General features: G+C 40.0%; 2 protein-coding genes across 5 annotated transcripts; one reads left to right on the top strand and one right to left on the bottom strand.

The window, feature by feature from the left end:
* Nucleotides 1–349: 349 nt before the first annotated feature.
* On the bottom strand, nucleotides 350–5,248 carry atp5fa1 (ATP synthase F1 subunit alpha). The gene is made up of 11 exons (XM_026173475.1): nucleotides 5,110–5,248; nucleotides 3,913–3,991; nucleotides 3,565–3,734; nucleotides 3,006–3,179; nucleotides 2,514–2,680; nucleotides 1,667–1,967; nucleotides 1,348–1,572; nucleotides 1,171–1,278; nucleotides 932–1,076; nucleotides 669–819; nucleotides 350–582 (listed from the first exon to the last, which is right to left on the bottom strand). Exons 1-11 carry the CDS (start codon nucleotides 5,167–5,169, stop codon nucleotides 504–506), a joined length of 1,659 nt encoding a protein of 552 aa, XP_026029260.1. The 5' UTR covers nucleotides 5,170–5,248; the 3' UTR covers nucleotides 350–503.
* A 697-nt stretch (nucleotides 5,249–5,945) lies between these two features.
* On the top strand, nucleotides 5,946–15,773 carry ark2n (arkadia (rnf111) N-terminal like PKA signaling regulator 2n). Of its 4 annotated transcripts, none has more exons than XM_026173472.1 (5): nucleotides 5,947–6,186; nucleotides 7,004–7,909; nucleotides 14,713–14,883; nucleotides 15,321–15,432; nucleotides 15,559–15,773. In XM_026173472.1, the coding sequence occupies exons 2-5, from the start codon at nucleotides 7,069–7,071 to the stop codon at nucleotides 15,746–15,748; spliced, it is 1,314 nt and encodes a 437-aa protein (XP_026029257.1). In that variant the 5' UTR covers nucleotides 5,947–6,186; nucleotides 7,004–7,068; the 3' UTR covers nucleotides 15,749–15,773. The 4 variants fall into 4 exon arrangements, with proteins under 4 accessions (XP_026029258.1, XP_026029257.1, XP_026029256.1 ...); XM_026173471.1 differs by having other exon boundaries at nucleotides 7,001–7,909; XM_026173474.1 differs by lacking the exon at nucleotides 14,713–14,883 and having other exon boundaries at nucleotides 5,949–6,186; nucleotides 7,001–7,909.
* Nucleotides 15,774–23,124: the final 7,351 nt, after the last annotated feature.

The raw sequence follows: 23,124 nt of genomic DNA, 5'->3' as shown, positions 1-23,124 counted from the left end.
CAACCATTTACTTCCAGTTTCTAGGAAGTTTGTCTTAAACAGTGTTTGGAAACTTTAAAGAACTGAGCTCAAATAATGAGTCTGACCTGATAAAAAGCTGAATTATGCATTTCCTGGCACTGAAACAAAGTTTGAGTGTATGATCATATGAATACAAATGAGAACTATTTGCATTGCTGGTCTTTTGAAATTTGAGGGATATACAACTGCAGCAGTTCTTTTTCTGCTACAGTTTTAAATAAATGCTTTAGCTCAATGCTTACATGTAAATGATTAAAGAATAGGCAACTGGGAAAATACAAAAGCTCCACATAACAGCAGTACTGTAAAAACAAAAAAGGAAACTGAGTCAGAGTTAGGTGGAATACTTTATTCTCTGTTCAGAGAAATCTATACATTTAAAGATCAAGTGCCCTTTGAGTTTGTTTTTTTTAAGTTCATAGAAAGTATAACTGACACTGAACTATGCAAACATGAAAACAACCAGACCAAAAAGCACCACTTTACTCAAAGCTGGAGAGGAAATTCAACACAATTTGTTTGAGCTTGGCATCGGATGCCTCAGAGATTTTGCCATCAGCCCTGCAACGAAGAACAGATTGAGATGTATTGTAACCAATGCATTAAAAATAAAGAATCTGCTACTGCTTTAGAAATGTTAAACTCACTTAATATTTGCCAACAGGTCCTGGTGCTGGCTCAGTATGTGCTGCAGGAACGCCTTCTCAAACTTGGTGATCTTGCTTGGCTCCATTTTGTCCAAGTGTCCCCTCACACCAGCATAAATGACTGCTACCTGTTCTTCAATAGCCATTGGAGCTGAAAGATGGAAGTTCATGGGCACAGTAAGTAAGACAACTGCAGAATGGATAAATTCTATTTTTTTTTTAATATGGATGCATCATTTTCTATACAAACAGCAAATACTCACAGTACTGTCCCTGCTTAAGCAGCTCAGTCAGACGGACGCCACGGTTCAGCAGCTGCTGAGTGGCAGCATCCAGATCAGAACCAAACTGAGCAAAGGCAGCCACCTCACGGTACTGGGCAAGCTCCAGCTTCATGGTACCAGCCACCTGATGATGGACAGGAAAAATGAAGTTAATGTGAAAGACTCCCAGCACAAAAATCAGTTGAGAGACTAGAACTAGGCAAGACTGAAAGACCAACCTGTTTCATGGCCCTGGTCTGGGCAGCAGATCCGACACGTGACACAGAAAGACCGACATTGATAGCTGGACGAATACCCTTGTAAAACAGCTCAGTCTCCAAGAAGATCTGCGGGAGAAAACATATTTAATGGTGGCTGAGGATCCAAATTAAAATGAGGGAAGGCAACTCACTGACCTGTCCATCTGTGATGGAGATGACATTAGTTGGAATGTAGGCTGACACATCACCAGCCTGTGTCTCAATAACAGGAAGGGCTGTGAGGGAGCCACCGCCGAAGTTGTCGTTCATCTTAGCAGCTCTCTCCAGCAGACGGGAATGCAGGTAGAAAACGTCTCCTGGGTAAGCCTCACGCCCGGGGGGACGACGGAGCAGCAGGGACATCTGACGGTAAGCGACAGCCTGCAGGAAAGCAAGAACCAGACACAGACTTTAAACACAGTTTTTTACGCTTGTGTTAAAAAACGCTCTGTAGCATGAGACCAAATAAACTCACCTGCTTGGAGAGATCGTCATAGATGATCAGGGCGTGCTTTCCATTGTCTCTGAAGTACTCTCCCATGGAGCAGCCAGAGTAGGGAGCCAAGTACTGCAGTGGAGCAGCATCAGAAGCTGTAGCTGACACCACTATGGTGTACTTCATGGCATCGGCATCAGTGAGCCTCTTCACCAGCTGAGCCACTGTGGACCTCTTCTGGCCAATAGCAACATAAATGCAATAGAGCTTCTTCTTCTCATCAGTCCCATCGTTGAAGCGCTTCTGGTTGATGATTGTGTCAATGGCAATGGCAGTTTTTCTGCAAGACAAATGAGGATACACAAACCACCAGTTCACATTTTTGTGCTTAGAACAGTTTTAGAAGATCTAACAGTCTAAAAAAAGTGTATTATATTATAAAGAGTGTATTTCTAATCCATTATTCATAAACACAATAGAAATCCTAGCTTCCAGCATACAAAAATGACACCTTGTTCACAGTGATGTAAGCTCATGTAGATATATGGAATTATTTTGCACATTTGGTTTCCCATCTGACAAAAAACAATCAGATGCTTCATGAGACATCATATCTGCAACGAAACATGAAACAAAGCTGGCAGAACTTAGCTTAATATGAACTAATGAGTTTAAAATGTCATTTATGAAGTAACAAAAAAAACTTGTCTGTGAAAAAAATAATGGTCAAGTGCTAAAAAACACAACAACAACTTATTATAATAATAGGGTATCTGTGACCCCTTCTTTGGAAGAGTCACTTCCACTACTGTAGAAGCACTTAAAAGGGACTGGAAATCCCATCAAATACTCTGTCGTATTCAGCTATTCACTTTGAGCCTCTTACCCAGTCTGTCTGTCTCCAATGATGAGCTCACGCTGTCCACGACCTATGGGGACCAAACTGTCCACAGCTTTGATGCCGGTCTGCATGGGCTCCCTCACAGAGATACGGGGGATGATACCAGGAGCTTTCAGTCCCACACGCCTGCGAACCTTGGAGCCCAGAGGGCCCTGTGGAGAAAATGATGTATAAAACCATCAAGTGTACCATCAATCAACTCCACAAAGCCAAAGGCCAAGCAAAATTGGGTGAACAAAAATCTCTTTACACATATTGAAATTTAGTTGAAAGTTAATGAACCAACTCCTCAGTTTACTAATAGATTATTAAACAGCAGTTTCAATCATTTATCAAACATACCTAACACTCTACATTTAACCATGTGATCATAAACTATAATATTTGAAGTTTCAAGTGCTGTTCGGCTAGAATAAGCAATGACGCAATTAATTTAGAATCTGGAAAACAAGACTCTCTTGGTTTTCTGACAGGTACCTTTCCATCGATGGCATTTCCAAGAGCGTCCACAACGCGACCCAGGAGCTCCTCGCCTACAGGCACATCAACGATAGCGCCTGTTCTTTTGACGATGTCGCCCTCTTTGATCAGCTTGTCATTACCAAACACTACGACACCAACGTTGTCAGGCTCCAAGTTCAGAGACATACCCTGGGTAGGAGAACAAATAACCATTATTACCTTTGTTTGCATGAATTTACCATGCAAAGTACTTGAACAACCACTGTGTTTAATAATCCATTTTAAAGGACAGTATGTGGGTAAAGACTAATCAAAACCACATCTTTAACTCAATTTTCTGCCAACAGATCCACTTATTATCAGAGGTTATCATTTCAAGGAACAACACATTAACCTGGGATTTAAACTTGAGGCAGTATGCTTACCCAGTGGCTTACAGATATTCTTTGCTGCTAAAGTAAAAATCTATCATTCTCCAAACACCTTTGACTTAAAATGATCTAGAAACTGTTTAAATATTTTTATTCACTCGTGGTATTTAAACAAGGTCATTATGTAAGACTTAGATAGTCACCTTAAGACCAGAGGAGAACTCCACCATCTCCTCAGCCTGCACGTTCCTAAGACCGTACACTCTGGCAATACCATCACCAATAGACAGTACGCGACCAGTCTCCTCCAAATCAGCACTGGTATCAGCTCCCATGATTTTCTCCTCCAGAATTGATGAGACCTCAGCAGTGCCTGTAATGTATAATGAGTGTTTACATTTCAGGGTTAATAAAGTTCTATGAAACTAATTAAGACAGATATTGTGAGATCTTTACATAGTGGTTCTTCCTCAAACATTGCTGGGGAGAAATGTTCCAAAATAATTCATTTCTTAGATTCTAGGCTGAAGCAGACTTCCCAAAACACTGACCTGTTTTTTTCTGCAGCCATGGGCTAGAGGTGTGTAGATTCTTGGCTCCTACACAAGCCGCAGCAACATTCTTTGATACCTTTATCACATCAAGAAAGAGCGAAAGAATTAGTTTTATCCAGGCTGGAAATACAGCAGTTTTCAATCATTAATTATTTAAAAACAGTCTAACCAAATATAAACTGGCAGCTTATTAGGCAAACTAAAATTAAAGAGGTCATGATGTCAATCATGGAATAAATCGTTCCAAATGAACATTATAAAAAATAATAATGAAACCCCCGTCTTTCATTATTAATTACATTGTATGATAATTTTTGAGATTTGTTGTGCTGTTAATTTTGAAATGTCTAATGTTTTGTCTATAAAAAAGTAGATGATAAACTTAATAAAATCCCCAGCTGCTAGGGAACCTTTCTACCAACCGTCAACTCAACACCAATTATTGTGAAAATACAGAAAACACAGCAAAAAAAAAATAAGTGACCAAAGTAAAGATTACAGACTGGACTTGTTTTAGGTGTCACTGCCACTGGATTTAAATCACCTATAGCCCCCTGAGTCACAGAGGTGACAAGCAGAAATAAAATTTAAAAAGCTACATACAGAATACACATGAACTACTGCACCATGCATTACCGTGTCATTTAATCACAGCAGCTATATTAAAATTTTATAAAAGGTTGGGCTGGTTCTAAGTATGACAAACTGTATATAAAAGGTTTCAGGTCATAGAGTCATAGGACAATCTCAACCGATGACTGGTACAGATCGAGTCTATAATATCCATCCAGAACAGTGAAATGTCTACCATAATGTTGCTTTATGTACTGAAAGAACTGTACAAAGCTTGCTTGATAAATACATTATGACTAAAGCTGTCATACCGAAGGGGCCAAACCTGACCTTCAACACCAAGTTACAGCTTTGTCATTTCCACTGACACTCGCCTAGCAGTGCAACACGTGGACCAGCGTTTGCTTTTTTTTTTTCATTTATCGACTCCTCAAGTTGGGTTTTGCTGTCTGTCAACTACAAACATGTTAGCAACAGTGACTGGCACTGTGAAGGGCCCAGTGCCCTCCGATGCAAAGACGTGCGCGCGCACAACAGCCGCCATGGTTTTGTGCGAATAAATTCTTGTTTTTCCTTAAAGAAGTGAACAAAAACGTCACATATAGAAGTAGAGGTGCTTACCAATCCAGCCCTGCGGGGCAGGTTGCGGGCGAGAGCCGCTGCGACGCGAACTGACAGCATGTTGGTGTCCTACGAGGTCTGTCCTGCTCCTGGAGAGGAGAGAGAAGGATGGCGGACACGGCAGCAAATTGTAGAGAGGTCACCGCAACCCGGAAGTACTTCAAAATAAACCACTCTCCAGACTTTTTGTAGTTTTTATTTATTTTTTTACTTTATTTTGTTGTATTTCTTCGGGTTCCCTTTAAAAAGTGTGTCGGTAGCTGCATAGATCACAGTAAAATAAAATCATTTGGATACTGACTGTACTTCAGTTGAATTTTTATGTTTTTTAAAAGACGGCTCCTGTGGCTCCTCCACTCCACAGATCTTTTTTTTTTTTCATACTTTAATTAAATTTATGCACATATTACAATCTCTCGTTGGGAGACAACATTAGTGCAACAACATCTCGAAAAGGTTGAATAAGAAACTAAACAAAAAAAACAAAAAAAAACACAAAAAACAAAACAAAAAACAAAACAAAAACACATATATACATATACATAAATATATGAAGGCCATTTTTATGACATATAACAGTTTCCTTTCTGCGAACACTTTAACATACATGTGGCTTACTCCTCCACAGATCATTAACCTAAGGAATAATGCGGATATATGGAAAGAGAGAGAAAGAGGGCGAGGGGTGGGGGTGACAGAGATGGTGCTCGGAATAGTGTAAGATGGAGGCAGATGATCCGCTGTGGCGACCCCCTTTGGGGAAAGAAGCCGATAGAAGAAGAAGTGCTGATTTCCGAACAATAGGGGGCGCTCGTCTAAGTAGCGCATACCGGAAGTGGCGCACGTAGCTTTGTGAGCGATGGAGACATTTTAAAAAAAAACATACAGCTAACTGCTAAACAGGGCTCGCGGAGCTGCGAGTCTTCTGCGTCAAAACACATTCAAATTCTTCCAAGTTGTAAATAAGTCAAGTGCATTCAGCGGTGCACAGTTTACATATCACATATCAGAGAGGTTGCACGTTACTGAAGATGTCGAGTGTGACACTTGGAAAAGAAGAATATAAGTAACTCTGCGGTAAGTTGTAACTAGCCGAGTGCTATTTTAAAGGCTAAGTTGGTTATCGCTTTTGACTGATAGCTGCTGACATTATCCTGCTTGTTACAGCTCTGGCTGGATTCGTAGCGCTTCCATTTTTAGGCTAATGATAGGCCGCTATCTTGCAACGTGAATATTTTTTCCACGTCTGCCTGTCGCCAAGTTTGGGAATCTTAAGGTTATGACCGAGGTTAGCTTCACTGTGCAGCTAAAAGGGTGTGCTAGTTCCAGCTAGCCCTTGACACAACTAACTGAAGTAATTTATCCGGGAACAAATAAACATCCTGTAGTTTACACGGGTACTTTAATGGGTTTAAACCTTTGTTTAAAAGGGTCGTTTTCGCTGTCTGTGAAATCTAAAACTAAAGCAGATGCTTAGCACCTTCTAGTAATACCGTTAAAAACATATTCTGGCCAAATATTGTCCGACATTTAACGTGTCTGTGTGCTTTTATACTTAAAGCAGTAATTGGATTAGAAAGGAAGAAGTAGTAAACTATAATATTCCACTTTTATTTATTTTAGTATAGGGTATAGCTTTGATTTAAGAACTTTACGGTTATAGTAATAATTGTTAATTATTCAGTCTCCTAAATATTTCCAAATAAATATTGTAGTAAAGAATTTATGTGTCATGCAAGATATTTATTTTAAGTTGTGTTTTTTTTCATATAATTCTTTTGTAAAAGTAATTGTTTTGTTTAAAAGAATTAAGGTTTAAAAACAATTGTTATTGTCTTTCAAGTTTGTTTAGATTGTTTAACTAAAGTTTGTGATGCTTCGTTTCCTCCAGCAGGTGAGGTCCTGTCCAGGGACATTGGTCCATGCTTGTTGGACCTTTGGCCGCTGGGCTCAACTAGCATGAAGATGGCTGACTCAGAAAAGGCAGAAGAATTTGTAGATGCTGAGTGCCCCTCAGAGTGCCTTGATGAAGCTCAATCAGCCACAGCTTCTGTTCAAGCAGAGCAGGATGAGCATCTGAAAACAGAAACCACTACCAGTACCAGTTCGCCCCCAAGGGAAAAGGAGGCGGACAGCCCCTTGAATACAGAAGGTGAGCAGAGTCTCCTGTCCATGCCATGCTTGATGAAGGAGCTTCGCAGAGACTCACCAGAGTCTCAGCATGCCTCAACAGGAAGTGACAAACCCGTGTCTCGTCATATCTACGAGAGTGACTCCTCGAACCCCTGCATGCTCTCGCCTTCATCCAGTGGCCACCTGGCTGACTCTGATACACTCTCCTCAGGGGAAGAAGGTGCTGCTCCTCCCATAGGAGAAGAGGAAGAGGGCAGCATGGAAGCTACAGGTGATCCTGGGCAGGCAGGAGGAATGCAAGCATCTGCCACAGTTGCAGGGGGAAGGAAGTCTCGACGGTCACGTTCAGAGAGTGAGGTGCCTCCAAATACAATGGCTGCAAAGAAGAACCGCTGCCAGCCCACCATGATAGCAGCCGCAGGAGGCCAGGAAAAACAAACCAATGGCAAGTTTTCAAAAGTGAAAGGTCACCGCAGTCAGAAACACAAGGAGCGAATGCGCCTGCTGAGGCAAAAACGAGAGGCAGCAGCACGGAAGAAGTACAACCTGCTGCAGGACAGCAGTACAAGTGACAGCGAGCTCACTTGTGACTCCAGCACCAGCTCCTCCGAGGATGAGGATGATGACACCTCAGGGGGTAGCAAGACAATCAAGACAGATATTCCAGGTAATAACCGATGTTTACAACGCATGCTTAAGAGCTCAGTACTACTACCATCACTGTCCACTAGCAGCCACTTAGTATTTCATATAAATCTCTAACTCACATTGCAGACTAGTACTGGTTTACAACATAAGAAAGTATTGACTACTGATCAGTTAGACATAAGTCTGCCTGCATGAGTTAAAAAAAAATTGTCAACCAAATCATTAAACTGATACAACAACTGTACAAATCCTTCCTAACATCAAATCAATAACAGGGCTGCTTTGTTTGTTTTGTCATTTTTTTCCTTAGTTATTTTCCCATCCATGTCTATATTCATTCAAGTTGTCTTTAGATGTATACAGTATATGTTTAGAGGACCAGCACCTAGTCATAATACAGCATTACCCCTTTCAGACATGTACCGTTTTTAGTCAGACAGACATCATCTTAGAATGCATTGGCTGGACAATCATTCTGTTCAGTTTTATCTAGAAGTCTCAACAGAGCGTCACTCTTACAGGCTGAAGCTGCTGTAGGTTCAACCTGCATTTGCATATCACTGTCAGTATGACACAAGTCTAAAATATATGCAGTTGCATTAATGAAATTGCAACTTTGCACATCTCTCTTAGCATTTGTCTTGGTAAGACATCCATGATGAAGAATTTTCACTTTTTCCAACCCAGAATAAAGCTCATTTGCTCTCACACAGTCTATATGCTGTATTTGGGAGCTGCTACAGCAAACACTCACACATACAGAACCTGGTCCTTGTGATGATGAAGGAGGAAACAAAGTCTTCAAAAAAGGAGATTACACTTCTTCAGAGTTGAAAGTATCCTCGTCACTTTGTTTGGCACTTTATAAACCAACAGTGTATATAAAATTATATTTAAAGCTTAAAGTAAATTAAAGATCATTAAAAAATGGTCTCAATATAGATTCATCACCTGATTGTTCTTCTTTGGTTCTTTGGTGGTAGGTCAAAACCTCTTTGGAAGCTTTTTTTTTTTCTTTTCTTTTTTTTTTTTTTTTGATTGGCTGGAGAAATCCTGCAAATAAGACACACATACCATGGCTCTCCCCATCACTGTTATATCAATGAAGCTTTAAACAACTAAGCAACATTAATAATATAATTAACAATATAAAGCCCCTTTTCGATTAGTACCTACTTGGATCGACTCGGCACGTTTCGCCACAGTTTTCAGAGTTTTCTGTTAGGTCATAGTACCTGCCTGGTACCTGGTACTTTTTCGTACTTGCTCAGCCGGGGTTCCAGTGATCCGAGCAGGTACTAAAATGTGATGCCGTCAGACTGCATGCCACTGATTAGCTGGTCAGTAGCATCACAATGGCTACAAAAAACCGTGGTCCCTGAGTCTGGCGAAAAGCCACAGACCGAGTAGCAGGTATATTTTTGCCTCGGCGTCCACCTTTGTTGTAGCGTTCATGTCACATATTAATCGCGTCGTTCACACACACATTAGGAGGTACTAAATTGTAATGGAAAACCAGTCGATCCGAGTCGATCTGAGTAGGTATTGATGGAAAAGGGTCTTATGAGTGATAACCAGGACTGGAACAGAATGGTAAAGCAAGCAATCTGACATATCCCATGTCTGAAAGAGACTTAAACATTGTCATGAAACTCTTTCTTACTGATGATTTGCTATGGGAGTCTAATCAACATTGTCCAGCTCAGAGTGGTAAAAAAAGAGTTGAGTTAATGTAACCATTACTGTGAGTTCTGCAGTTCAACAAGTCAGCCATTAATATACACAGCCTTTGCTCTAAATAGACATACTATGATCTCACTGAGTTGCAAGACTCTGCAGTCACTGCTGGTGTCAGTAAGCTGTAGAAATACTGGCTTATACATGAGTAAGGACATAAAATCCAATATCTAATGTTGTGTTTCACTAGATTGCCTAACCTCATAAGTAATTAGTCTGTTTTGTTAGAGGGAGTTTAGCAAGTATTTCATTCACATGAAAACTGCTGGGCATTTAGTATTGCATTTCCTGCATTTCTGTCCTTACTAAATATTCCTTAATGTTTCAATATTCTTTTTGTCCTGACCCATCACACACTTCACTCCTCCTACAGTGAATCATGTCAGAAATGTAGTTGGGTGCTTTCCTATACTTTAAATGATTTTGCAACACCTTAGATGAGCCCGTGAGTTCTTGTCATCCTGTTGAAAGTGTAAATGCATACAAATATATACAAATCTAATTGAGAATGGCTTTTTGCGAATCTGTGGGCCAGAGGTGTCTACCTGGAATAAACACTCATTGGCAAACGCTGATTGTAACGCTTGCATGCACGTTAGACCCCGTGAGTTTGCTTACATGTTGTAGAAATCTTTTGGGTGAGTTGAATTCTCCAGAAGTAGCTCCTATCAGGCTGGTGTTTAAAGGTCTCCCAACGGAAGAGAAGCACTCGGTTTACTGTTGGATAATCTTTTGATCATGATTGTGTTCTTTAGCGTATAGCTTGATGTATTTTATTACCGTAGCATTTTTACATTAAAATCAAATTTTAGTTTCTTGTGTTTCATAGATGATCCGTAATAAATTGTTTTTGTATTAGTAAAGGTACTTTGGTTTATATAAAGTCTATCTCTTAGTTATGTCTGTTGCTTTTGTGGCTCAGATTTGAAGTTATTTTGCTTTGGGTTGTTGCATTTACTTTAAAATCTTAAACCTTTTCCAAATCACTCGATCAGTCACCCTCAGACCACCAATTATCTTCCTTCAGGGATCTGTAGGACATGAAATGTTTTCAGCCATTTTTTACATCCCGCACACAGATTTGAGTGCTACAACTGCATGATGTAGTCCATCAGCATGAAAAGAGTCGATCTGCACGTTACCTGAAACAAACTGTCATTTTCTCTGTAATGCAAAAGTCCACCTCCGAAGCATGAAAGTGCTACTGTATTTTCTTATGGCTTGGCCTCAATGTCTTTAAAGCTGGCTTCAGACGTGCTTCGGAGAGATCCAGAGTGGGATCCCAGATTCATGGGTTACTGGACAGCGGCTCGTGGGACAGGAACGGCATCGGCAGCGTTCTGGAGGAGGCCATGACGCGCTTTGCTGTGATGCAGCGTCAGACCGAGGAGCGCTTCCGCGTCTGGATGGAAAAGCTTGCACACCTCGACTCGGACAACGATTCTTCCAAGCGCTCGAGTGACGGCCCAGAAGGGCAGCAGCAGGCCTCACAGGGGGCACGGCCTTCCCCCCCAAGCTCATTTTTGCCATCTTCAGAGTCTGCAGAGACTATGGCTGCCTACATGTTGGCACGAGAGAACAACAGTCTCACCCACACCCCTATAAACAACAACAACAACATCCACCCTGAAGTTGTCACTCAGAATGGAAATCTAGGTGTTCCAGACCCTGGTCTCTTGAATGTTTAGATTTCACTTCTGCTTCACCCCTCGCAGTTTCTTACTTTGATCTCGGCAAGTGTAGAGATAGTTAAGGCAGAAAGCAATGGGGTATACCCGTTCAAGGATGTGAGGGCACTAAACAGAAACACCACCAGCAGCAGCAGCTGGGCCTGAACTGGTCATTTGAACTTGACTCTGTGCAGACCAGGGGCCCGTGCTATGAAGCAGGTTTAACATGTCTTCTTTATATGGCTTTGTTAAGCCTAGCAAACACAGTCACATGGAGTCTGGTAATCGGTTGGGTTCTTTTTTTTTTTTTTTTGTTTGTTTGTTTGTTTGTTTTAATTAAACCCAGCTATGAGCATTTTCGCATAACATGCGTAATGGTGGCACCAGATGACCAACTGCAAAGACTATGGGACTATAGCCACTTAAAGTCAGAACAAACAGTAATCCTGATATGAAGAAAATTAAAAATGTAATCCAGGCAAAAAGCCAGGAGGAAAAATTGGCATAAAATTGCATTTTGTGTGAATGTGCAATTTACTAAAAGGCCCATTAGTGATGATGCTCCATCACTGACAAACAAGAAAATATAACTTGAATTACAATTATGTATTTCTTCAAATTCATGTGTTACCTGTGGTTGTTTATTTAGATAATTTTAGCTCTGTTGTTTCAGCTACAACCCGGGTAATGTTAAATCGAATGACATCGGGTAAAATATTTTTTTAAATTCTTGCAAATTTTATAAGGTCTAAGCACTGGAATTTAATCAGTTAAAGAGTCTTGACATATGGAAAGAAGAAATGGGCTCAAATGCTCACAGGCATAAGTGAAATAAAACCCACTCAGTACATGTGCTGTACAGCCCAAAGGATCTTCACAAAAGACAACCAATTGGTCAGTAGTTGGTGCTTTATATACGTTCATCTGTTATGTTGAACATGACCTACTCAGGAGGTCGTGTATTTTGGTGTGGTCTAATGTGGCAGTGTACCCGCAGAAGGAACTGAATTTGGAAGCGGGGGAACCCTGAAAACCTGAAACTAGCTTGGAATCCTGCTTAGTAGCACGGGCCCCTGAGGCTCAGCATGTGTGCTGGCACTGAATCACTGTGAGATTTGACACTGAGAAAAATTCAACTCACCTATTTGATTTCTGCAGCATCTGTGACACGGAAACATGGCTTCTCAATAGACTGAGTCAGGGCTCTTATTGTATTGCTTTGCTTTCTTTCTTTCGTTTTTTTCAGCACCAGCTGAATACCCTCTTTGACACATACAGAGTAACTGTTTTATTTCTTTCATTCAGCATATGAACTATAATGATGGGTAGCCATCATTGCAGTGTTAAGTGGGGTGCTGCTGTGTAATAGCATGTGCCTTGTCATTCTGAACTCATGATGGGTAAAGCATTATAGTGCTGTTTCCTTAAGAATCAGGTTTACCACTGCATACCCCCCGTTTGTCTTGAACTGTTTGCACTTTGCTTGTAAACAGTTCAGGAAAATCTTGTGACAACCTTTATTTTGGTGGCATAGCTTTACTAACAGAACATTTAAACATAGATATGCCTATAAATATAAACACAATATACTAACACACACAATTTCTTGCTTTTTTTAAAAATCTATATTAAGGATTAGACGTGTTTACATTTTTAAATAAAGGCCTTTCTGTTACATTTGCTGCTGGCACTGCATTTGCGCAGTAACATGAAACGAGTGATTGAGGAATCTGGAAAAGAAAACTTGTGGTTATTTTAGTAGCTTAGGTGTAGATTTTATAACATCATATAAGGCATGGGTTCTTTTGTTGTGGCTATTGGCTGCATTGGCCTCAAATCTTCAGTCATATTATAGTAATGGGTATTTGTCTACTTCAATTTTGTTTGCACTGGTCTGCCAGTTTATCCAGTGTCCCCACCAGGCACTGCGTATTCGCATCTTGACTTTAAACTGAAAACCCAGGCATCAAACGTGCAGATATAGAGCAGTAATACAGCTGCAGTATGGTGCATGGCAATGTTTACGGATTTTTTTCTAATTAAAAAAAGAAAAAGTGAGATCTATGTGATCAAGTGGCCTTCTGGTTCACATCCTGTGGTCTTTGAAAGGGGGGAGGAAACAATCCTCCTTGAACCCCCCTCCCCCCCCCACACTGTTTTCACTGATGTAGATGACCATTTGGGTCTTATTTCTAAATACTGCTAACAACCATCACAGAGACTGATGAAGGAATCTTTGGCCTGATCATATTTAAAGTTAAGATGTTCAAAAGTGTTCTCTATATGTGTATATGTAGCCCTATGACTGTCATTTTTACAGAGCCTAAAGCTAAGCGACGTGTTTCCCCCACCTGTTTGCATGCGAGTATATTAGTATATAGAATGTGCAAGGCCAAATTAGTTTACATCAGCAGCACGTGTGCAAGCTATAGCTTTTCCTTATGCTGATAAACGGTGACTGACGGGACATTTTATCTCTATATTTTTTTTCCTTGTTTTCCCTTGACCTAACGGTTTCATGTTGTGTGAAGATTGCTTGTTTTGTAAAGCGTTCCTTTGCCATTACGGATTTAAATAGATCCAGCGTCAGCTTTCCTGTACTCCTTAAAACTAGAATGACTTTTAAATCAACAGTTTTGTCAGCACAGTAACGAGAGCCTGTGCATGAAATCAAAATGTGCATTAAAAACAACAGCAAGGACAGTCCATTGTTTACCAAAGACACTAACCTGGTCTACATTAGTGCTTTTCTATCTCTAATACATGGCCTTTATATTGGCAAGTGCTTGGTTTCTTTGGTAACCCTAGTATCTACCTATATCAGCTATTCATAGGCAGTGTTCTCTCACAGTACATGCTGTCCAGACAAAACCCCTCTCACACACCCACAGATGTCTGGATAGCAGAGTGTGTGTCTGTCTGTGTCTGTGTGTCTCTCTCTCTCTTTCCCAGGGACTCCTTTTTACAGGGTAGAACAATTATGTGCTCCCGCTCTTCTAGTTACACTCCTGTTGTTTGGCTTTGTTTTGTTTAGTTTTTTTGACTATCCCCACTACATTTCATTCACTGAGTAAGATTATTTTGAAATGTGTTTTGTAACGACTGTACTCGAGTGTAGTTTTTATGTGAATGGCTGTTATTTTAAAAAGCAATAAATGGAAAGAACAAAAGGTTTGTTGATGTGCTTCAAATACAACCATCATTTATAAGAGTATAATGCATTGTTTTATTTTAGAGTTAATGTAGACCTTTACTTCAGGGGAAACGGGGGACCAATGGGGGTTTTCTTGTGTCTATTGTAGATGCTAAGACTTAGCGGGTCTGTGGAAGCAGTGTCCAGTCTCTCATTCAAACAGAAGTCGCACTATTCCCAGGCATGATTTGAATAATGAAGTGTTTTCTTTGTTCTCTGCAGACGGGCCTCCAGTAGTGGGTCACTATGATATTTCAGACACTGATTCTAACCACGAGAGTATGAATGTGGAGGCAGTCCGGCCCACGGTGATAAAGCATGAGCTAAAAACACACAGAGGCCAGGATATGGCAGCTCACTCTGGGTGTATAAGAGCTCTGAGCTCTACCTCAGGTCAGTTACAAACCCGGTATAATAAATTCCAATCCTCTCAGTGAAGGCAGGACATTTTAAAGGCATGGGTTGTCATCAGTAAGCTGAAATGTGCCGTGTGGCAGGAGGCGGTCTTATTAATCTCAGCAAGACACTTTTGAAGCACTCTTTATCCCACACACCGCCAGCTGGCATTTGATGTTACTAAAAGTCTTGACCTTTTTTGCAGCCGACAGAACATGAATATAAAGGCAGCCATCTAATGTGTCACTCCATGCTGTCCAGTCAGTTTTACAAACACCACTGTCAGCTTCATCTCTGTTTTGTGTTGGGGTTTGTGTTTTTTGTGTGTCTGTGTCAAAGCAGCTGCTGTCTTCACGTGTCAGCGAGGTCTGAAGCGCTCTACTGCTTCGGCCCTCCTCACAAAGCATGACTGTGTTCCTCTACATTTGTTTCAGGCCACATGGAGGCAGAGCTGTCGCACAAGGAGAGCTCTCAGCACAAGGGCCAGATTAACATTGTTTCCTCTGACAGTGAGGTGGAAATAGTCGGAGTGCAAGAAAAAGCACGGTAAAGACTTTCAGTGGGGAAACTGTAAAATTCTACTGTTACTGCCCACCCCTCCACTGAATTCAACTTTTTACTTTTTTTTTTTTTTTTTTTTACTTCTTTTTTTTCTTTCCTTTTCAAATCTAGATGCGCCCATCCTTGCGGGGGGGTCATAAAGAGTTTGTCCTCCTGGAAAGAGAACTCAGGGGAGCAGTTAAACAGCACAAATCAATCACAGCTCTGGACTACTGTTTCCCCTCAGCCCAACTGGGTGTCCCCTCCTGAAGTGGTGGACCTCACGCTGGACGAGGACGGCGGACACAAATACCTACTTTAATAAAAAAAAAAAAAAAAAACCCCAACGTATACACTGAAGACTTTTTTTTCCCTACACACCTCTTCCTCCCAACTGCTCCTCATCCATCTTGCCTGTCCTCCACGTTAAAGCTAAACTGAATCCTTTCTAGAGTTGTGGCCTCGCCTGTAACCGCTTGTGGGCTCTTCCTGCTCCAAAGCACTCTTTTGTTTTTAACTTTACTGTTGAACAATCATGTATCAAAGCCATTCAACTGGTGTGATTCCCTGAACCTTTGCTTGTCAGCTATGAATTTTAGCTGCATCTAAATGGCACAGCACCTCAAGTGAAGGTGGAAATGTACAAGAATGATTTATCTGGTAATGATAGCAATATCTTCCCTTCATTTAATACCTCAGTTACCCTTCAATACCAGATATAGGCAGTGTGTCATGTGCTTGCAAGCCGTATAGTGAACATTTCAAGTTGCTGCTTTAGAGCAGGTCAGTATCATGAGATGGCTGTGAACCTGCTTCACTACAGACTTTGAATGAAATGTTTTCAGAATTGATTTGGCTTTTCTTTTTTTTTTTTTTTTTTTTTTTTTTGTAAATCTGCAGCCACCTGAGGTCAGAACAGAATGGCAGCTTGTACACTTTCTGTTGTACAGTAGACCATAGATAAATGACAAAGTTTACTTTGTATCTGTCAAGGGTAATTTTCTATTTTTTCCCCCCCATTTTCAAAGGTCTTGCCACTGGACTTGCATTTAGATCCGTCTGCCTTTATAGATTGTTTTACTATACGGTGTACAACCCATGCCCTGATGCTGTCAGTGAGTGCTTTGCTTCATTTGAAAAGAAGTATCGGATATTTAGGGAAACTTTCACTATTTTTAGAGAGTTAGATGAGAAGACTGGTAACAGAAATCTATTTAAAAAAATAAAGCAGTTTAGAGCTAGGTGGATGTGGTTCTTGAGGTAGAGTGGTAAATGGACTGTATTTATCGCTCTTTTCCCTTCACCCACATTCATACAAGCACTTTTTTTCTGTCCATGCCTAAGCACTCGCACATGCATGCATTAATGGGAACTCGGGGTTCAATATCTTGCCCAAGGATCCTTCGACATGAAGAAGAGCCAGGGATTGGATCACTGATCTTCCAATCAGTAGAAGACCTTTAATCTTCAGAGCCACACAGAGAGTGAGGCATCCCATAATTGGAGAGTCGGGTTTTTTGATTTCCTAGCTCCATCTAGCCACATGTCAAAAGGGTCAAAATTTTGAACTCCAGAATCTTCCCATTAATGTGTAATCTGCATCTGACTGTTTGTGTGATAGTGCTGGATGCATGTTTGTGTGATGGGTGTTTTAGGTGGGTGACAAAACATAAAAACTAAGACTGCAGTCCATTTATATTCGCTCGACAGAAATCAGGGAAACACTCTCTCCAAGAGCCACATACTAGTTCCTTTGCATTTACTAGTTAACACATGGTATATCAGTATGAGTAGTTAAAAAATAAAAGAAAATTTTTTTTACATGCTGTAGTGTGAAACCCCGGACACTGCGTACACATTGGTCTTTGACGAGTCATTAACATTTATCCTCCTTTTATACTCCTTATGTAAACCATAAATTACAAAATGAGCTTCATGTTTCATTCTGTATGACCTGAAACTAGTGATGGAGCCCATGAAGTCATCAGGGAAGTGTTCAGTGAGATTACAGAGCAAGCAGGTTAACGGCTGTTTTCCGATAGGCTCGCACACAACCAGAAGTCTTTTTGCAGCCAGAGGAGTCACCTGCTGCCGGCTGTTAAAAAGAATACAGGTTTAAGACACTTGGGAGTTGGTTTCTCCACCTTTAGTATGGTCAGAAATAAATAGGTCAAGTAGATGGACACGAGCATGCTTGCAGTTTCCTTGGTCTCTATTCTTTCTACATAGCTAACTGGCCGCTAGCTTCACACAGTCAGGTTATCGATCTTCTCATCTAATGTTTACTCATCACCAGAATGCCAATAAACATTTCTGAAGAAGTCACTTCATTTAAAATTTCAGTTTTTGTTTGTTGCCACTATAATACAGGAACAATAAAACTTTTTATTTTTGGTTAGGGGTGTCTTGTTTTTTGGCCCTCCACAAGAATTCAAGTTTGTCATGTGACACCTGGGGGAAATTAATTGCACACCTGTGATTTGAAGCCTGGGAAGAAAATAAGCAAAAAAAAAAAAAAAGTCCAAGCTACAAAACACTACGACAGTGCTGTTTTTGTTTTCAAAGATGCATTGGAAGCCACACTTTTGTTACAGTGTCTGAGTGTCCAAGGGCGACTTTAATTATCAGTGAATGTATGTCCTTGCCGTGCTGGCTGGTTGTACTTATTGTTTGCATGCTTACCTTGAATGGATGCAAACTCCTTTAAATCTCTGGGGACCCCTTTATAATAACTGAGGAACTGTATCTTCCAATGAATACTGCAAAGCAAGATGGCCTGAATGCCTTGAAATGTGCACTATTTCCTTTTAGAAAGGTTTAAAGCTTATTCTTTTACCTTACAAAGCAGCGGATTTTGCTATCGCAACAATAAATATTTTAATAATAGATGTTAATTTCACAAACACACATATATCTATACATATATATCTATAGAAAAAGAGTAAAAGTGATGTTGAGTTTATGCCCAATGTGTGAGTTATGGGGCATTTATAGATGAGATGATTATTGTATAAACTGTTTTCTGTTTTTGTTTTTCAACCCTGATCCTCAGGGCCTGCTTGCTCTCTTTCCTGCTGTCTTCTTTTGTCTTCATGCAGTACTGCAGCCACGCTGGCTAAAAAAAATGTAATCAATAGCTTTACAGGCTATTTTAACACATTTCTTGTAATTGCATATTTAATAACATACACTTTCCTAAGTGACGCTTGATAATTATAGATTTATTTTAACTTCTGCTGGTCACAGAAAGATAAAATTTGAACGATCTAAACCAAAGTCTATATGGAGCTTATGTTCTCAGTTTATTTCCCAATTTATTCTTAGAAATTTACTATGTGAATCTGAATCTCTTCATTTGGAAGTCAGTGAATTTGCTGTGAAAAGATCGAATATAGTTACAAATTGAATATATTGTTGAATATATATTTGGTTTTACTTGGCCAGTTTTTTCTGTTATATACATCTACCACTGTAAGAACTCTGTACCACAACACTTCAGCTTGCAAAAACCATTTTGCTGTTTTTCTGTGGGACTATTATGAAATGCTAGCGAGGCATCACTTGTGTCTTTAGTGATATAAGTGTGGTAGAAACCACGGCAGTGATGCTGGTTGCACATAGCATGTTTGGTGGCATCTTTCATCCTCATCTCCGATGTTATCGTGATTGCCGGTATTTCAGCCTCACTCTTCTGTTTTTGCTCCGTTTTGCTGTCAGTATTTTAACTTAACAGAAGTGTTTATTTTGTTGCTTCTGCAAGTCCCTGACTTCCTTGAAATTATGTCTGTAGAACAAAAAGAAACTATTTTAAAACTAAATAAACAGACCGTTATTTAATGAGCTCTTGTCAAGTCATTTATTTCTGTGTTTTACAAGCATATATTTGCAGTTTTTGCTCATGTGCTGTGACTGGTGTCAAAATCTTGACACCAGTCACAGATTTTTGCCTTTTCTGGCAGACCAAAGTGGTGTAATTAATCTGAGACGAGGATGGTGACACGTTTCAGCCTTTCAGGTATGTTTACAACTTTAGCATAAAGTGCGATTTGAATTTCACTTTTAACAGTTCACCCTAAAAATGTTAAATCATGTCATTACAAGACTGATCTGAATTCTTGCTTACTGTGAGTGTTGTTTGAGTGTTCTTATCTGTCGAGTCCTGTGCACAAGTCTCGAGCCAACCCTCATTCCTTTTACATTTTCATCATGAAATATAACTATAAGGTAAGAGGGAACAATATAAGTGAGTTACTGAAACGTGCACACATGAAACACAGTATATAAGACAAATAGTTCGTACAGTTCTAATAGCTTGAAATTAATATTTGGTATGGCCGCCTTTATATTTCGACACAGCCAGGAATCCTTCTCCAGGCTTCTTAAAGAACATTCAAAGCTCTCTTTGGACGTTGGCTGCCTTTTGTTCTGCTCTCAGTCAAGATGATCACACACTGCTTCAATAATTTTGAGGTCCAAGCTCTGGGGAGGCCAATCCATGACTCCATTGTGTTTTACAGATGACTGTTGACACTCACTGCTGTACCTCTACCCTGACGTCCTTGGTACATATTCATGATAATAAGACGTGTTGCCACTGGTTTTCAGTCCAGTTCTTGTGTAATTTGGCATACCTCAACATACCTTTCTGCCTGTTTCTCTTCCTTAAGAATAACTCCTTGATAGCGACCCCATTAAGACCATTTATGATTCAGTGAACATTAGATGGATGAAGTGAAGGCCCAGATGAATCTCTCCATCTTACTTCTAAAGGACATGACTTTCAGATGCTGCTCATCTGCTGTAGATTTTTTTTTTAGCCCTGATGCTTCTTCTTTTGTACTCCACTTGTCGAGCTTCCTCAATTTGTTTTAGGGAGACACTGCACACCACACCAAGATCTGCCAAGTTTTAAGCTAATATCTTTTTGGAAATGGCCTTGTTAGTGCAGAAATCGAATTTTACGCACGTCAAGCTGACAGTTTTCCTATATGCAAATAAAGAAATGGGAACAATTTATGTGTTTACAACTTCAAGTTCTTTCTAGGTTGTCTGCCACAAAACTGGTTTAACAACAACACTAGTTCAACCTTCAAGTTAAGTATCCTTTATTGTGTTTGAATGATTGATAGGTCAGTGTTAAGTGACTTAACAAACAAACAAAATGGTTACGTACAAGGCCTGGATTGAAAATGAGTGAAAAAGCAGACAATGTCCAAGGACACTTTAACAGATCTTCAGAAGCCTGGAGAACTATTGCTCAAGATCACTTTTAAAAGAAATTACAAGCGTCTGGCTCCTTGGAAACAAAATATTTAAAGGGTGTCACAAGACTTAGTACTGTATAACTGCCACCATAGGTATAGCACTTAACAAGATGTCTCATTGTTTATTTTATTCTGTGGCCAAGCAGTCTAGACGGCTGCCTGACTGTGAACAATGCAGGTTCATCCTCACCCACCAAAGTAGCATGCCAGGTCAGAGGTCACCCTGTAACACCTGCCACTAGGGGGACATATGGAGTTCACATGAAGAAGACAATGAGGGAGTGGAGCAATGCAGTCTGCGGGGCCCTTTAACGAAAAACTAAAGCCCTTTAGCCAGCTCTTTCCACCCTCGGGGCAGAACATCAGCTGTATGCTAATTTTCACAGGGCAGCGGTGGCCTCACAGAGCAGTGAATGTGCTGGCTCACTCTCAAAGCCAGAAATGATTGCGCTTCATCTTGCAGATGTCCTTTTACACTAAATGATGCCACTTAGGATTTTTGTGTTGTACATGTTTTGTTCCAAGTTATCTCCAGTTTCTTCAAAATGGCATTTCATTTGTTCAGTCCTCGCTCTGCCCACCTCCAGAGGGCTTTCTAAAAATAAAGAGTGGAAATAAGTCTCATTTCTGGTGAGGACACAATTTTTACATCAGATTCTGCTGAAAGAGAGCTCAGCTGCTGCTTCTGTTAATACGTCAACTACAGCCAGCTATCCTGATAAATGCTTGTGTTCAAATGTACATAAATGTGTGGAATAAAGTGGCAGTTTTGATGTGTGAAATTGATTGCAGCAGTGATAGTAAAGCATCGTGAAAGGCTCTTTGTGTTTCACAGCAGGCTTAAGGCATTAGATGACGGGAACTGGAGGACATATGGGACTAAGAGTTTTGTGACCCCCTCAGCCTCCACAGGCCCATCTGTTCCTTCATCCTTCAGGCTTAACACTACAGGCAGTGAGGTTTTTGGGACACAGGCCCCTTTTTTCACAAGTTCTGCTGTATGACAAATCTGGCCAACATATATTCACGAATATTCAAAGAGTTAAGTATTACTTGAACTGTATCGGATCATCAAGAAGATCATTCAGCAACATTTTCCTGATGATCGAGTCTGACAAAGGTCAAGGCAAATAATCTATGCAAGTATATATCTTTCCTTTTTTCAATTCTGTTTATGAGAGAATTCAGTTGCATATGCATAACCATTGGCTGCCCTATAGGTAGGGTTAGGCCCAACCAATCACAGCACTTCAATCCAATCTAAAAAGCAAAAACAGTAAATACCTTTTGTTTCACTTTTGTGTAAGACAACCTGTGCTGTTTTTCTTGTCAGGCAGTGAATATTTGGCTGTCACAAATCACCCTTGTTGGCCCTTAATTGTTAAAGCAAGTTACATCCTTCCTCTCTGCCATCAGTACTTGTTTCAGCGTTGATGAAGACTGACATTTTTCATGATTTCACTGAAAGCAGATGTGATGAAATTGGACAATAAAGTAAGTTGTTTGTTTGTTTGTTTTTCTTTTTACAAGAAGGTACCATATTGAAGCTAATGGTGTTTGCAGTTTTAAATTTACTCAATTTTTCAGCCCTGGAAGTTCTCACTTTTACTGACTTAACTTTGAATGATTCTTTAAATGAACTGCCACCTGCTAAGCTTTTTGGGTAATATAGGCAAGAGGCTTTGACAAGGTTTGAAAAGTGCAAGTGAAAAACAAACAAACAACTGTGTCTGCCTTATCAATTTTTTGCAAGCTGCCCATTATGAGTCCAGCAATACATGTATGGTACTGAATCCAGTGTAATTTTCATAATGCTATTTTCTCTTCCCTTTTAAGCCAACTATACCTGAAGCATCAAGAGTAACGCTACTGAAAAGACCCTTCAGAGTGTTAAATATAATCACATTTGTACTCTCAAATGTTATTTTACCCATGGTCCATGTACATATGATTTTCCTTATTATGAGTATCACTGACACCTATCTTGCCATCCTCTTAGATCCTTTGAATAGAAACCTTTTCATACTTTTCAGGGCATATCTCATATAAATCCCTGCATTGTTCAGTTCAGTATACCCTATCTGCAATACATGAAAGCAACTTTGAACTTAAAAATGTAAATGTACTAAATAAATGATAAATCTACTACATTGCAATGCAACATTTATGCCTTACGTGTAAAGAAGGTAATGTATATAGCAGAATCATCTCAAGTCCTGCATTGAAAATGCCTGATATAAAGGCATAATTTGGACAAGTTGGGGCAACTGCTGATTACTATTGTTGTGGATACAGCTGCTGTTTTTGTAATTTATACATATATTGGGTAATACTGGTGTTGTTAACTGTGCCAGTATAGTATTTATCTGTAGTATCACATCAATTTTAAAAGTGTAACGAAAACATAGTGTAATGAAAACTTGAACCTATTTTA

Source organism: Astatotilapia calliptera, chromosome 7, assembly GCF_900246225.1.
Source record: "Astatotilapia calliptera chromosome 7, fAstCal1.2, whole genome shotgun sequence".
Classification (NCBI taxonomy): Eukaryota; Metazoa; Chordata; class Actinopteri; order Cichliformes; family Cichlidae; genus Astatotilapia; species Astatotilapia calliptera.
The sequence above is the reverse complement of the archived record's forward strand: the minus strand, read 5'-3'. Positions and strand labels throughout refer to the sequence as shown.